This window comes from Cygnus atratus, chromosome 29, assembly GCF_013377495.2.
Source record: "Cygnus atratus isolate AKBS03 ecotype Queensland, Australia chromosome 29, CAtr_DNAZoo_HiC_assembly, whole genome shotgun sequence".
NCBI classification, from domain to species: Eukaryota; Metazoa; Chordata; class Aves; order Anseriformes; family Anatidae; genus Cygnus; species Cygnus atratus.
This window is the reverse complement of record NC_066390.1, coordinates 2,278,400-2,295,493: the sequence shown is the minus strand read 5'-3', so window position 1 is coordinate 2,295,493 and position 17,094 is coordinate 2,278,400. Positions and strand designations below refer to the sequence as shown.

The 17,094-nt window shown below is 50.3% G+C and overlaps 1 protein-coding gene across 1 annotated transcript; it reads right to left on the bottom strand.

Moving 5' to 3' along the window:
- Positions 1-9,175: 9,175 nt before the first annotated feature.
- BCDIN3D (BCDIN3 domain containing RNA methyltransferase) lies at positions 9,176-12,837 on the bottom strand. The gene is made up of 2 exons (XM_035571027.2): positions 12,626-12,837; positions 9,176-10,426 (listed from the first exon to the last, which is right to left on the bottom strand). Exons 1-2 carry the CDS (start codon positions 12,815-12,817, stop codon positions 9,821-9,823), a joined length of 798 nt encoding a protein of 265 aa, XP_035426920.1. The 5' UTR covers positions 12,818-12,837; the 3' UTR covers positions 9,176-9,820.
- Positions 12,838-17,094: the final 4,257 nt, after the last annotated feature.

The following is a 17,094-nucleotide window of genomic DNA, read 5'->3' as shown; positions in this document are numbered from 1 at the left end:
TCAAGATCTTTCTACACTTTCAGAGCAAACAGCTGCTTTTTGCAGAGCAGAACAGACATGTCTAATGCATATGTAGACAACTGCCCCTGTTCTCGGTGTTTATCATCTAAGAAGCCTTGCAGAATCACAATTGTTTAGTCTGGGGTGAGATCCAAGTCCAGCTTCAGATGTGGATCTACATTTCACAACTGGCCTCTGTTCCTCTAATGCACAATACCAGCCTTTCTACCTGAACAAAAAACCTGCAAGGTTTAATGGACCTTTGGACCCAGAGCTCATCTGCTGAGCTAAGGGGGTTGCACTGATACAAAACCTGGTGAAGGTGTCTGAAGCAGCCCTACAGAGCTCCTTTCAGCTCTCAGACACAGGTGAGAGCTTTCCTGAATGCACAGGACTGTATTACAGTTAGCAACAGCGACCAAATACACCTGACGAACCACGACAGGCAAGACAGAAAGACCAGGAGCGACTTTGGTACTCCTAACAGCAACGAGTATAGCTAGGGATGTTTGGGAATAAGCAGCCCCCTGCACACCCCCCCATGCTCCCCAGCCCAGGCAAATCCTGCTCTGAAGCCAGGAGAGCAATTGGGGCAGGCAGACAGCCCTTGGGCTGGGAAACCTCAGGAGACGCAGCCAGCTCAGGCTTCTCTTTCCACCTCGCTGGGAAAGGACAATGCAGAGGCTGGGCCGCCCAGCCCCAGAGGGCTTTGTCAGCATTGTTCGCAGCACCGACCAGCCTGCCGGCCCCACCTGGCGCTTCCCTTTGTGCATTTGCTGAGCTCTGATCTTACAGCGTCCATTGCCGTGGGGAGGGAACTGCTTGCAACCAGGGCAGACGGCTCCAACCTACTTTCGCAGGTTTTGCGCAGAAGGCGAATCTCGTAGGCTTCAAAGCTCCCACATCAGCAAATTGCCTGACGAGCATCTTCCCTGACGTCTTGTCAAAGAAATGCCAGAGTGAGGGAAGTGGGGAGGTGTTCTCTCATACATGGGGGTGCCCAGCCTCTGGGCTACGTTCAGGAACGGCTCTGCTGCTGCTCCTTTCCTTTCCCCAAGCCACTCAGGCACAGATCAGTCTGCTCATTGCCATCTTCACTGCCCCCCATCCCTGTTTTGCCATCATGCAACCACAGTGCAGGTGCCTCTGCCCCACAGCAGGTGCAAATGCAAAGCAGTTCCTGCGATGGGGTGAAATGGGTCATTCTCCTGCCTTATCACACAGCCAAATTTGTATTTCTGTTACGTGATATCCAAAGACATATCACAGGGAGAGGAATCAGGACGAGCTTCTCTCCATTACCTCTCTCAAGGGATCTGATGGCCTGAAGTTGAGCATCAGTGGGACTTGATGGTCTTAGGTCTTTTCCAACCTAATTCTGTGGTTTTACCTCTGCTCTTTAAGAGCCAAAGGCTGTGAGACTGCCCTGAGATGATATTGCACCAGGGGCTGCAGCAGCAGCTGATGGGCTCAGGGCACCCGCCTGCCCTGTGCCCTGAAATCAGGGCAGGGAGTTGATGGGAACCGGGTTCTGCATCAGCTAGCTGCTCTGCTGAGGACAGCTGTGACTGCCACCAACCTAATTCCACAGGGAACACGAGGCCCTCCGTAAATCCCCACGTACCCTTCTGGTATGCGTCTTCTCTCCTCCCTACTTCTGCACACACACACCCGCACATACACAACATTAACAGGTTTACTAGCAGCTTTACGAGCATTTACACACTCCATAAAGCATTCTCTTTGCCTTGCAGTTGTGCCAGCTCTTTGTAAATCCTTAATACTCTTCCTTTTGAACCTGGAAGAGAACCAGGCCGCTTCTACCAATACTCTTCACGGTAGCTTATAGTTTGCAGCTCCTTAAAAAGACTTTCCTCCCTTTCCCCAAACCTCTACCCTTCTGAGTCATGCTCCGCACAATGCCTGAAGTCAGCACTTCACATAAACCAGCTGAAGCTGGTCTTTGGAAAAAACGCAGACACATACATACACAGCACAGAACAGCTACCAGCCAGGACCTGCAGCCTTGGCAAAGAGCAGAGCGAGTTTGCTGGTGACAGCACCAGCTAGAAACGCAGATCAAGAGAGAACACGGAGAAGCAGAGCAGCTCTCCACTCCCCACCTCCCCCCAAGGCAAAGATCAGTGTTTGGGACACCAACCAGTCACCTGGGAAACTGGCAAGGGGGGAGAGAAAGACCTCGCACAGGCCTGCTTTCCCTTTGCATTACTCTTCAACCTACAGCTCAGGTAAATGGGTCCTTTAACGAGCCGGGGCTGGGAATCCCCCCAGATCAGTTCTGCCCTGATGTTATTCAAGGTCAGATGAGACTGAGCCACCAACCTTCCTACTTCCAGCACCCATAGTACCATCCGCAGGAGAAAAGAGCTCATAAACGCAGGGCCAGGAGGGGCCCCGGGAACATCTAATTTGATTCCCAAGTCTCCTCCGCCTTTACTCTCCTTTTCTTCCTCCCATCTTCAAAGCAGCTCCAAGTCTCACCACTCCTGTGAGGTCCCTGATTCCTCTCACTAAGCAGAGCCTTTCAGACAGTATCTCTTCTACTCGAGGCCGAATACTTTATTGCACATTTCAATGCGATCAGGTTCAACCACTCTGCTCCCAGACAGCTTTGCTGTGAAGGCAAAGTTTGCCTTGAGCGCTGCCACAGGACGTCACAGAAGAAGCCAGACCATTCTGGAAAGTCCCGCAGAAAGTCCTGAGAAGCAGGGGTTGTTTGAGGCACAGCAGAAAAAGTGTTTTCACAGGTCAGCATGACTGTCCTGATCCAAGGACAAGGCTGTGCATGGAGGTGATCTGCAGTGGCCTCAAAAGATCTAGGGCAAACAGAAGGCAATTCTCTTCTCCAGCATTTGTCCTGTGTACCAACAGTTGGTACTCTGAGGAAAAGACTAAGCAGCATCTGCTCAAGGAATGGTCAAGAAAAACGTAGAGTTAAAACTCAACCTGAGTCAGTAAGGAATGCACGGCAGGTCCCGCTCTAGGGGCTGGAGGACAAATAAATAATTCAGCATCTGCCCTACTTAGCCTCCCCGGACAAGGAGTCAGCACTGGTCAGGCTGGGAATGTCCAGAACGCAGCGGTTACTCCAGCATATCAGTCCCAGGAGATCCAAGAGCCCGGATAATTGTCCCCACACACATTCCTGAAAAGCCCTGGCTACTTTCAAATAGTGCCCCGCTAATTCACTTGCTCTGTGAGCCGGCAGCAATTAGTGTAACGCAGCGGCAGCCACGCAGAGCAGACCTCCTGCCCCGGTACCGCGGCTGCAGAAGGGGACTGATGTTCTCAGGGGGCGATCAACCCCAGGTCCCACACAGGGGAACTCCCATCCAGTTCCCCTGCACCTTTTTATGCACGTCTCTTGCTCCGGTGGGACACAAAGATGATGGCTGCACTAGGAGGGCACGTCAAAACCTTCGCTCTCCCATCAGCGTTACTCACAGAGGATACGGGAACTCCTCACGTGCAACCAGGGGTCACCGCCCTCACACCTACCACCTCAGAGATGGGCCTTTCCCACCACCATCTCCCATGCCTGAAACATGGATCTTCTAGGAGGCAATGCAGATTAAAGGGACACTGAGAAAGAGTTGAGCAGTCTCAAGGGGCAGCCAGGAGAGGAGCCGCCCTGCTTACTTCCTTTTGATCTCCCCAGAGAACACCAGGAGCTGCCCTTCTCTTTTGATGTGTCACCCTGCAGCTTGTTCTCTCGCAGAAGGGCAGGCCTGTTGCAGCATGACTGCTTCTGGATTTCAGCTGCTGGGGTAACAAAGCTGCATTTCAGCAGCTTCTGTACGTTTCACAGACTTCAGGCTCTGGGTTGACCCCAGGGGTGGAGGGGAACTGAGAAGGCCGAGGAGGGACACCACCCTCAAACTTAGCTCTAAACCCTTATCACTCACATGGAAGACGCATAACTTGCTACTGCAACAATAAAATAGAATGACTTAACCTGGCATCATGAAGCACTCCATGCCAGAACACAGGGTAGATGATCTGCAGTGCCATGCCTAGTCTTTGGCCCACCATATACAACTTAGATGAAGGAGGTTAAATAAGTGCCTTTGCAACTGATTGAAAATGCATTCTGCTGTGGAAGCATGAGTAAGATCCCTCCTTACCTTCCCTGCTTCACAGGAGTTCAGAAAACTGCGCTGCTCTGAAAACATTATCCCTCAAAATAAAACCTTCTGCCCAGAGTCAGGCTGCCTCATTAAAGACCCAAGGATGAAGCAGTTTTATCGCAACTCAGAAGAAAAATCCAGCCAGCTGATAACATACACATTGTAAGCTAGATCTACAACTGCTCAAACTCTGATTGTCAGGTCGACACAGACCATGTCTGCACATCACTTGACCTTCAGAGCTCAGGAGCTTAGCACACAGATCTCAGGTTATCCCTCCCTGTGAAATAAAGGGCGCAAGATGACAAGTCCAAGGAAAGAAGCAGCTCACCGAAGTCCTGCAGCCAGCTGGTGGCAAGGCCAAGAAAGGAACCCACATTTCCCACCCTAGAGCCAAGGTCTTTTAGACCCGACCGCCTTCAGTACTTGTCAAAGCATTATAAGCATATTCTGAGCCCAGACCAGGACCCCAAGCTTTCTCCTTCGAACTCAGGACCCCTTTGGACTCCAGACCTAGTGGGTGACCCAGCTCCAGCAGGACACCGGCACAGAATTAACTCCAAGAAACTTCAGCGTGAGCTGATAAGAGGTTTGTTGGGAAGCCAAACCTCCTGCCCATGTTAGCACAAGTGAATCTAATGAAAAAGCTGAGGTGTCTGGAATGAAACCCTAAAGACTCAGGCGTGAGCCCAGTGGCAGGACAGACCTCCCACACACCACTTATCTGCCTGTAAACTTCACCATTAGGTCCAAAGAGACTGCATCCAAGCCTCTGAGACTCGAAGAGTCCATTCTCGCCTAGTCATCAGACTTGAGTGTACATGGCTAAGCCGCATCCATTCCCCAAACCAACAGGACACAAGGAAGTGAACAGCTAATCTTTTTGTTCCCCTCTGACCTCCCAAGTGCTCCTCATTTGCAACTAGGCCAAACAAGAACAGCCCTCAGCACAAGTCCAGGGTCCAGACTCACTCCTTGGATTTGCAGCTGGTCTCCCCTGCAAGACCCTTCCAACTCTGCCAAAGGGGATCTGTTTCCTCACACCACCAGCTCACCTAGCAAATCAAAACAAAAAGCAAGGGAACTGGCTCACACCTGGTAGAGAAAAGGTATCGTGTTTGTTTCATGGCTGCTATTTCTCAGGCTTACAACGTGCCAGGAACTGATGCCCATGCTTCATGGGGTTGACACCTCTCACTTTTCTCCTTTAATTCACAGGCAACAAAGTTCCAGGAAGAACAAGAACGAACTTGCTCTCAGCTGAGCAAAGGAAATCCGAAAATCTGCAGCTTCTGCCATACAAGCCTGTAGTGACAAGTCGCTGGGTTTCCAGCTAGAGGAAGCTGCTTATGGGAGCAGACACACTGCTGCCAGCTCTCAGTTCCTAAACTTGGTTCCTCCACTCCTGGGCTGGTCACACATTCTGGGGAAAGTTGAATTAGACCATTTTTAAACCCTGTCACCATTTAGAAATGCTGATGAACAGCACTTGCAAGGCTGTCAACATCTGCCTGCGCAAGAATGGAAGCAGGCTGCAGGGAGATAGGTGTTTACAACAGTCATTTGATCTGGCAGCTGTTAACGTTAAACTGATAAAGTTGCTGCTATTGCACCACATTTAAGCACTAAATTCTTCCCCACTCAGTGAATCCCTTGTTCTCATCCAGCACAAGAATCCAGGAGACAGAAAACTGTCTCAGCATAAAAGTTAAAAAATAAGAACTAATTTTAAAAAGGCCCTCTCATTTACTCCATCGAAGTCTTACTTCCTACAAAGGCTGGAAGCCACAGCAGAATCACCCAGAAACTGGCACATCTGTGTTCCCAGCCCAGCTTTCATGCTGGCCTGCTCAGGACTCAACGCCTTACCTCTACTGTCTAGATTGTTCCATCCAAGGAAATAGGATAATTAAATGTGACTTGCTACACAGCAGTGGTGTGAGACTTAATTAGTCAGAACACTTTGAACGTACAGTACCTAATTAATATCTGAAGTGGCTGCAATGATTATTGTGAACAATGGCATAGCTCACAGCTGATGGTACAGCTCAGCTCATCAGTATTTTTCATTCTCAAAAGTGCTGTGCAAACACCCAGCCAATTCTCCCCATCAGGAATCTCCACAGCGGTGGGTGGATATCGAGCTCATGTCAGGGACGGGAAAACTGAGGCGAGGTCTGATGGTGCCCAGCAACAAACCTCAGAGCCTGGGAACCTGACAAAGCACTTGCATGGGAAATCCCGGCTTGCTGCTGAGGTGGAACAGGGCACCATCCTGACAGTCCCACCCCAGTGCCACGCACCATTTTGCACCTGCCTGGAAATGCTCACCTACATGTGCTCCGTGCAAGGGGCAACCATGGGGCTGGAGCCATGGGGTAGGAGGCAGCAAGCAGGACCTCCTCGTTACCCTTCCAGTGTGCAAGCACACGTACATACACACACACACACACACCCCATGACACGAAATGAGTGAGCCGAATGGCAAAGGGACCTAGATGTCAGCACTGCCTGACGCCATAAGCTCCCGGCTGAGTAATGAAAGCACATTTGCATCTCCCTCGTATTAGCAGCAGCAGCCACCACCAGGCTGGCCCCATCCTCGTGTCACAGAGATGAGCGAGCAGGACTTTCAGCACAGAGGCCTCTGTGCCAGCTGTGCCATCCCTTACCCCAAATACCCTGGGCTCTACACGGCTAGCCACCCCCACAACCTCAACCAAGCAAGGGACACCTCCATTTCCCCATCTGTACGAAGAACCACCACCACCCAACTCTGCAAAGTGCTCTGAGCAATATGGAGCAGGAGTGTTGGTCTTAACCCTCACCTTTACCTTCCTTAAGTTCTACCTTCAGGAGGCCTGTGAACACCTTTTAAGCACACTGCAAAATGCAGAGAGTATCGTATGTAAAAAATATAAATCATCCAGAGCCTTACATAAGTTCTGCAGCTGAGATCCACAGCCTTTCTTCTGCTGCTGTGTCATGGAGCTGGGTCCCACCTGTCTCATCTTGTGACAGCTTCCTGCAGAGCAGAAGCAGCAAGCTGAAAAGAAAATAGAGATGATTTTTTTTTTTGAATACTGTTTGCTAAAGGACTGACTCTAGTCTAAGCTACTCAGTATCTCAAGAAATACAGAGAGATTCATGTTGACATTATTTTGAGCTGTATTTGTGGCAATATCCAAAGAACAGAAACAAAACATACTGCTGTGCCAAAGTCAAACAGAGCTGCTTTTGGAGCTCAGCCATTTCTGAGACAGTTGGATGTATTGATATGAGCAATTTAATAGTCCAGACTTGAGACAGATAAGAAGTCATCACACATATACACACTAGGCTGGTCTGCATGTCTGTACACAGCCAGCATAGAAAGGCTGCAAAAAAAAAGAAAAAACACCATTCTGTTAACAATGAGCAGCCCACAGGGATCACCCAGGCAGATACTGATCTATCGCTCAGCGCAGAAGGAACATAAAACAGGCTCTCTTTGAAGAGGAAGGTCATTCCAGACAGTGCAAGGAAAGTCTCCTCTGTGTAATTCTTTGGGTTGTCTACCTTCCTAGCAACTCCTTATCCAATTTTTCACAGACAACTGTGTAAATCCCCATGCAGAAACGAAGAGCAGAAAACCCTGCTCACCCCTTTAAATTTGAGGGCTGAACAGATATAGTCCAGGTCTATTTTCTAAATATTTCAAAGTTCACAGAGAACCGCAACGGGTATTGACACAACCTAACAAAAACATCTCAAGGGCTGGGGCCACGGGATGCGTGATGCTCCAGTGCCACCAGCTGCACAGCGCAGGGAACAGCACCTAAGCAGAACGAAGGGGAGGCTGAGCTGCCTCCGTGCTGGGTGAGCAACACCCCTCGAGTCAGTGGAGCTTACCCGTAGGTTAGCGAGTGGCAGATGAGGTGCTTAATTACCAAAGTGATAAATGTTATTTATATGTAACATGAGAGAGAGAGCAGGCACTTGGGTGAACCCCCAGGAAAATAAATGAGGAATTGATTTTCCCTCCCCTCCCACGAGGGTAGTAAAAGCAGCGCAGACTTTAAAGTCTTTTTAAAGAAAATTAACAACCACCACCAGGATAGACACATTTGTTTGCAGCTGAGTGGGTTGAGGAACCCTCAACAGAAGAGCCTTCCTGACTCCTGGTGGGAGTCCGAAGTATTTTCCTAGAGAAGTAGAGCACTGTGGAAATTGCATTTATAAGAGCCTCAAAGCCTTTCTGTGACCCTGCTCAGTCCCTTTAAACACATGCACACACCCACACGAGCATTTTTTCACAAATCCATTCATGGATCCCAGCAGCTTCTCATCCAGAAGTCTGTGTGCAGCCAGGGAGAGCACTCACATGCTTCGCTCTTTAATCGGAGATCATTATGGAGGAAATCAAACTGTGAGAGTAAACAACCAGGAAGTCCCCGCCAGGATGTAAACTGAAGTGACCGGAGTTTCCCTGCCCCTATGCACGGGCTCACCTGGGCACGAGAACTGCTAGACAAGAGCACCTCCTGCAGGAGATGTCCTCCTCTCCAGCTTCCCGTGCCACAACGCTCCAGGCACATAGCTGGGCTTCCCTCTCACTTCACAGCAAGGAAGCTGCGGAACTCAGAAATTCGCAGGAGTCATCGGTTATCTATTTCTGTGTGTCATAGTACACTCATGGAAAGTTTGTAATCTGTTTAAACACCACCACAGAAGCATGACTCCTACTTACTACAAAAGCTAACAAAACCACTAACTAGGTGTGAACAAAAGCCAGTCGGGAGATTAAGTGAAATTAAGTTAAATTAAGACATTTTGCCTAGGTGTTTTTTTATTCTCCTTTCTAGATCTTACTGAATGATAGGAAACAACCCGAAGGTGTCATGGTTCAACCTTAGCCAAACACAGTATCTGAGCTTCAGGCTTACCAAAGCGTCACTTACACCTGCAAATACAATGTAAACTCAGTTACCTGAGACTGCGTAGGTTAGAAAAGAATGGGAACAGAAAGATTAAAAAGCAAACAGCTGACTGATAAAATTAATTTTTATTTTAAGGATATAATTACAAAGAGCTCTTACTTTGTTACACACTTGAATGAATACATGCCCTACCATGGAAATCCTTCACTCCAGAGAGATCACGCCACTGACAGCCGCCAAAGCAGACTCCAGGCAGAGGTGCATGGGCTGCAGCCTGACCAAAATGTCAGCCAGACACGCTCTGAAGTGATCCAACTTGCTCACGGCTGGTAAACCAGGTTACACGCTTTCCCAAATTGTTTTATAGAGAAAATAAGACAAAAAGCAGGACAAACAGCACCTCACACAGGTCAATAGAATTGTTTTTGCCTTCCCTTTCCTCAGAAAGTTACATGGACAAAAAAAACAACAAAAAACGTATCTCCCTTCATCCAGGGCATATTCTCGGCATACACAGAAAGCACGTATGGAGCAACTCTGATTTCAAGAGCACTTTCTAGGAACAGCAATCTCGGAACCCACAAGGTCACTGCATCATTACAGATGGAAAAGAACCACACACTTGCCTCAAACTCCCTGGGGAGGTCAAGGTCTGACCCCGACCAGGATATAGGAATTCCTGCCCCTGTCTCTAACCAGTGCACACCTCCTGGCCTGGGAATTCAGGAACACGAGAGGCCATTTGTCAGTCACTTACGACTCCGAGGGCTCCCTGCCCTCTTGATTTGAGCCGTTTGATTTAAAAAGCAAGAGGCTTCTGTCCCAGCTGGTGCTCCCAAAGCAACACACCAGCTCCATCGCACACTCCTTCGTTAAGATCTGTGTTATCCTCTCCGCCATGTCCCCGTTGATAGCAAGAGATCGGAAGTGATCAAAATCGTTCCTGCCCAGCTTCCGCAGGCGGCGGGCAGCGGCCCTGTAGCACTTCCACGGCTGCGGCTCAATCAGCAGGTACTTGCACAGAGAGGAGAGGAAGGCCAGGAACTCCCTCAGGCCGCTATCCCCGTGATTCAGGTGGATCCACATGGTCACAGACATGCAAAAGCCAATGTCAAAGGTGGAACGGCCAAAACGGCCCAGGTAGGAGCTGAGGAACGGCTCCCTGGAAGCGGAGTCCATGATGTCCAGGTTGGCAAAGGATATGGAGGCAGGGAAGGGGCTGCTCCGCTGAGCCCTCTCAATCAACGCTGCATCAATGTCACAGCACAGAAGGTGCAGATCCTTTCCAACTGCAGGCTGGTCCGGGCTGCTTTTGTCCTGAAGGCCAAGCAGATGCCTGTACAGAGCCACACTTAGCTCCTGCAGAAAGGAAAACAACAGGAGTTCACAGGGCCTGCACTGCCTCGGTAACATCGCCAAGCACATTGGATCCCACTCTCAGCAGCAAGGTACAAGCACCAACTCAGAGCCTTCTCTCGATGAAGTTCAGAACAATAAGCTCACTGACAATCTTCCTTTCTGAAGGGAAAAGCAGCACAGCAGCCCTGACTACCAGGAAGCCAGCCAGAAATTGGAGCTAAACCTCTGTCTCCCCTCACGGGGGGTTTTGCTGGAAAAAAAAATTGAGTAAGGTGAATGAGTTGTACTAACACGTCTTGCTGAATATCCCCATCCAATATCAAGGTGAAGACATCACTGGTTTCCCTAGGTGAGCTTCAGAGCTCCCTAGCGAGACTTAGAGCTATTTATAGTGCCTAGTTTAGAATAAATGCATTTCTTGCTCTCATACTAAAGGAAAAGGCATTTCTTGACCATGAGACTGCAGCATCTGAGAATTAATAAGATTTTTCTTCTGAATTTCCTATTGCAGAGTGCGCCACTCAGTGGCGAGCACATTTATCCTTCATTAAAGGAGATCTGATGAAGAAGTTCCTGAATGACATCAAGGAAAACTGTACGTGCACCTAGCTCACACAGGCAGGCAGACAGTGTCCTCTAGTGGAGGGAGTCTGTGTATTTCAAAAGAACTGGACTGGGAACACTTTTACCTGACCTGTTCTACAGGTTCGTCTGAAACAGGACCTAGGATTGTCCTTTAGATAAGGCCTTAGGCAGGCCTTCAAACAGCCTGGCAGGGGGCTGGGGAAAGGAGCCTGGGAGAGAAGAGCACGCGCGTCCCCAGACAGAATGTAGCTTCATCCTGAATGAATGATTATTTCTAAGTTAATAAGTTTATAAAGTTCTGACCAGGAAAACAAATAACTTTAAAACAGTTATATTAAACATTGCGTCAGCGTTCACCTGAACAACAACACTGCACAGCTGCACACCAAGAAAAGTCACGAGAAAAAAGAAGCAGAAGAAGGCGAAGAAAGACAACGAACTGCCAAAAGAAGGGAAATTCTAAGTATTCACTAGCTTTGTCACAAAATCTTCACAACCACGTGACCAGGATATCAGCTTCAAGCCCTGTCTGACAGGCAAACAAGGTGATACTATCATACGGAACACATTACGGTGTCTAGTTTCAGGCTTACCCAGCTCCCCTGCTCTTAGGGCAGTCCCACTGCAGCTCTCTGGTGCTCAGGACACCTGCTGCAGGTGACGGGAAGGAGAACAGACCCAGCACAGCCTTTTAAACCATCTCTCAGCCTCAGTGCTCAGAACAAATGCAGCTCCACCCCCACCTTCACCTTCTCTCACAGGGTGATGGCATCCTGGTCGCCAACAGCCTCACACTGCACCCAAGGGGTCTCTGCCTCAGTCTCTGCTCACCTCTGTCCCAGGCTGCTGCCCACCCCACGTCCCCCGGCCCTTCCAGTCTGTTTCATTCCTCTCCAGCTCCCCGGTTCATTTTCCCCCAGCCTTCCTCACTGCGCCCCAACAGCACAGGCCCCTGCACTGCCCTGCTTTCATCAGCCTGCCCTTCCCAACATCCCACGGCAATGCCTCCCACAGTCTTTCCTCCAACACCCCACCACTGCCCGCCCCAGCCTTCCCAGTCTGCCCTGCCACCCCCAGCGCCCCAGGCCCCTGCCTCCACCGCTCTGCTCCATCAGCCAGCCCACCACAGCTCGCTGCCTTTTCCTGACTTACAGGTCAGACCCGCTGCCCCACACAGCCCTCAGCTCCCTCACCCTCGCCTGTCTTCTCAGTCTGCCCCATTGCCCCAGAGCGCTGCCTCCCCCCAACTCCTCTCCATGTGCCAATGTCCCCCAGTGCCTCACGCCACCAGCTCCCTCCGCTCTGTCGCTCAGCACCCCAGGGCCCCACACCACCGTCCCCTTTCGCTCTCCCCAGGCCCCCCCCGTGCCCCCCCCATCATCCCTCACCAGTCTTTCCCTCACCACCCCCCAGCCCCCCTCACGACCGTTCCCCTCCAGTCTTTCCCTCACGCCCTAAGCCCCCCCCCACCAGCCCCCGCCCCCCACACCACCCCCAGCCCCCCGACGCCCCCCCCCCACCTCCCCCCACCTTTCCCCCAGCCCAGGCCGCCACCCCACCTCCTCCACCTCAGGACCCCCCCGTGCCCGCTTCCCCCCCCCCCCGCCCCCTTACCCCCGAATTGCAGCCCACGTCGATGCCCAGCAGCGGGCGAGACGCCGCGGGGAAGAGCCGCCGCAAGAGGCCGCCGGGCAGGAGGCTGACGCGGCCTTCGGGTGGGTGGAAGCGGGAGTAGTTGGGGAAGTTACCGTAGGGAGCGGCGCCGGGCTCCGAGCAGGGAAGCCCCGCGCTGCTGGGCGCCGCCATTTTGTCTTCCTCCGACCCGAGCGCCGGGCGCGGACCGAGCGGGCGCAGAAAGGTTCCGGGGAAGAAAGGTTCCGGGGGGTCGCGCACGCGGACACCTGGAGTGGAGATGGGGGACGAGGGACAAGGCCTCTGTTGTTATTATTAGTCCTCCTAGCCCAGACTTTGCAGGTCCATTTGTGTGAAAAGAAGAATTTGTAGGATTTTTGCTTAAAACAAAATAAAGTGTCCAGTCCCTGTCACACCGGAGCAGGCCAAGGAAGGGCAGCTTCCATCCCCAGGTGTCACCTTTGGCCCTGCCATCTTTGCCCTTTGCCCCGGCGTTGCCATGGTGATGCTGAGGCCTGGTGCAGGAGCACAGGCCCTGGGGGGGCCTGGGGGGGCCTGGGGGTCCCCCAGCCTGGGGCACCCTGGTGGCAGGGCCCTGCAGGAGCCACCAGCTCCAACAGACCACCCGCAGCTGGGCCAAATAAACCATAAAGTTCATTTCGGCTTCCCCCAGCGCCAGCACAGAAACCTGCCTGTGTGTGCACAAACCGATCTCAGGGGCGGCCAGCTCTCTTCTGGTTTATAGAAGCTTTCACAAAATGTTATAAATGTTATTTAAAAACAAAACAAAACAAACAAAACAAAAACAAAAACAACAACAAAAACATGATCATCCTGGTATTGCTCATCTCCGTAGATAGGTAGCTAGTGGGAGATTTTATAGCAGACAAAAAAAAGAAAGCCTGTAGTTAAAAAGAGGGGTAAAAGACTCCATCAGGGGGAAGGTTTTAGGGGAACCTCGGTTCATTTTATGCACCGATGTTAGCTTTTGTTACAGCATGAAGAGCAAGGCAGAGGGCGCCAGGAGCTCAGAAATGGAGGCAAATGCCAGAGTCAAGGTCAGGCCCTTGTGTTTGGCTCTTGCCATGGGAAAAACAAGCAGAGATCTGCAGAAAGTCCCTCCATCCTCGATGCACCTCAGTTATGAAAGGGAAAGAAGACAGGAAGAAGGAAAAAAACACATATATTATATATTTTCCCCTCCTCCTGCGCAAGAGGATTTTTTTTTTTTAAGGTTTCCCCTGAATCTCTCTGGCTGCAATTAGGGCCCCTTAATTCTTGTCCTCTTTGCTATAGGCATAGGAAGCAGCTTGATAACCTTCCTCTTTCTGACATCCATCACACACTGACGAATCTCTCTATCTCCTCCTTTCTTCCACATCCCACCTCAAAGTGGTCCCATTACACTTACAACTTTAGGCCAAATTAATGTTTGCCCTATTCCTCAAGAGTCAAGTGTTGAAATTGGACTGAATCATTAGCCTTTTATTCCATTTTTGTTAATTACAGGAGCAGCTGAGCTTAAGTTATCCAACACAACAACACAAAATATTTTCTTGCTGCAGAAAAATGCATCTGTGGGCTGGAAAGCCTATATGGGCTGTACCTCACCCTTTAGCCATGCTTCTTAGGAGACAAAATCTCACACCTGCCTTTTGGGCATAGCTCCTTCTAAGGAGCAGAGATCTGTTGCAACAAGATGCTGCAGTTGGTATTGCTCTCCTCTGACAGCTCTGACAGCCTGGGCTAATCAGCCCTCCACGACTGATGGAGAGAGAGAGGAGATTTCACTGCCCAGTGTAGGCATTGATTTACATCATGTGAATAGCTCTCTGGAGGCTTTTATTTTTTCCCACTCTCTCTAGAGAAAGCTTAGTGCGTCAGGTTGCTCTCCAGAAGCAGATGGAAATGCTCTCTTAGCAGATACCTTGCTTACAACACTTGCTGGTCTCTACTTAGTCGGTTTTGAATCCTACACTCACTTAAACCAAGTCTGAGCAAGACCAGATGTTGTACCCAAGGAGACCTTTGGCCCTCAATTCTCAAATACTTTACATATGATGCCTGTGCTGGAGCCATAAGCATTTTATTGCTTCATGTAGGATGTGCGCCTTAGTCATAAACAGAGAAGAGCCAGCCTGGTCTCCACTAAAACTTTAGGCTGTGCCACATCATGCTATAATCTTGTTTATGTTTTCTATTTCAGGGGGATGAAGCACCAGCTGTGCAAACAGACCTTCCTTCAGTAAGGAGACCTCACAACAGCACTAACAGTTTTGCAACAATTTATTAGCAATGTTCAGAGAAAATACAAAATCCTATTTACAATGAAATCATAAGAATGGCTGGACAAAAGGATCACAGGGCTACAGAGCTGGGGTCTGGAAGATGCAGACATCAGATAAGGGTCATCCACATGGAGGAAGTGAAGCAGCCCTGCACCTCCCCTGCACAGCGGGTCAGGGAACCCAGGAGAAACCTGCCTATGGCTATGTCTCACCCCTAATCCTGCATTAGCCTCATGGGGACTTCCACCTTCAATCTGAGTGCTCTCAGTGGGCCTGGCATGGATGGGCTGTGAGCCACGGGGTCAGGACACATGCAAGAAGGGAGCCCTGCAGAGGGTCTCATGAGGGCAGCAAGCCATCGCTGCTTGGGTGGCCTGGAGATGCAGCAGGTGCCATGCAAGCTTTTCCCATGTGGAAGCAGAAAGCCAGGAGGTAGCAGCAGCTCAGGCAGCAGCAGAGTTTACTCCACACCAAAAAGAAAAAGAGTAAGAGATCCAGAGTGGGCTGCAGATCTGTGTTCTCATGCAGAAGTCCAAGGTGTGCTGGGCCAGTTTGGAGAAGTCCCAGTGCAGAAAGGGGTCTGCAGAGCTCTGGCCTGGATTATTCTCCTTTGGAGGAGTTTTAGGAATACTTCTGTCAGAACTCTTCACATAATGCCATAATCCTTCATCAAAAGCTGGAAAGCAGAAATACCTACAGACCTTTTGCTGAGAGCAAAAGAGGCTGCATAGCCTGTCTGCTAAGGTATTTTGGAAGTGCCTACATGGGTTCAAGTGAGAAAAAACCCTCTCTAAACTCAAATTTTGTAAATTTTTAGTGCATCTCCCATACTGCCCTAATCCCAATTCTGCCTGCCCAACAACCCAAAGCATTTATTTTGTCTCCATGCTGCACTGCAGAAAACAGGGCGTCATGAACTTAACGATATCCTAGTAGTCTACTTTATCCCTAAAATTTTGTTTGTTTTTTTTTTTTAAAGTGGGGAGGTGGAAGGCATCAGTTCTGCTCCTGTGTCACAGACAAGGTCAGTGTAGCTGCTGAGGGGTTGAAGCATGTTTTATTTATTCTTTGCACAGTAACTTTCCTTTTCCTCTGCCCAGCTCAGGGCATTGAGCACGTGCAGCGGGAGGATGCAACATGTGAGGGGTAACAGCCAGGGCAGCAGCAGAGGAGGAATGTGCAGTACAGAGCATTTTGGCATAGCCTTTCTCTAACACACGGGGATTGCTAGAGGCAGCTCAGTGACGCACTTGCACCGGCATTCCAGGGAGATTGAAGATACGGGTTTCTATCAGCAGGAAGGATCGCTTTCTAAATAAGAGCAAAAGGCCTCTTATCTCCACCTGGAGCTTTACAGTTAGAAATTAGCCAGCTAATCCCCAAACAGGGGAATGTGAGCAAGGGGAAGATGGAAAGTTACCTGCACGCTCTGAGGCATCCACTGCCTTCCTCGACATCCCTGTTTGGGGGAGCAAAGCCAGAAAATGGCTAGAGCAAGAGGAAGAGGCGACATTGGTGTTTGCTACAAAGACGTGCCCATTTTGAGCAACCGGCACGCACCCTGGCCTCAGTCTCAGGGTAATAACCACTTAAGACCATTAATCTCTAGCAACCAAGATGCTTGTGAAGGCATCAGATCCTTAGGATGGATCACAGGATCTCAGCCACCCATTTCCCACATCAGGATGTGCCTAGCCCTGCATGGGCTCTGACACTCAGCCTCTTTCCTCTGTTCTCTGCCATTCCCTGCCAATAATCCTCACGTGGGATCCCAACCCTCCCAGGTGAAGAGCCACAATTCAGGACAAGGACATAAACATCTCCTGGGCTGGGGAGGTGAGCCCACAGCCAATGATCCTGCTGACCCACTCCGGGAAGGAGAGAAAGTGCAACCTCAGCCCCACAGCCAGCTGCAAAGGATGCAGAAGAATTATTTCTGCAGTACATTAGGGATGTCCTCAAAAAGGCTGAACATCCTGAACAACAGGTTCCCTTGCGCCTGAAGGACTGATTGCTGGGACACCCAGACTATGTGCTCCCATGCACTGCCTTTCTAAAAGCAGGCACTATTTGGAACATTTTTCTGCAAAGGCCGTGAGGCTCTGAATGAATGCAGGTGAGAAACAGGGGTCCCCTAGCTTTTTCCCTTCCTTCAGGTGGTTT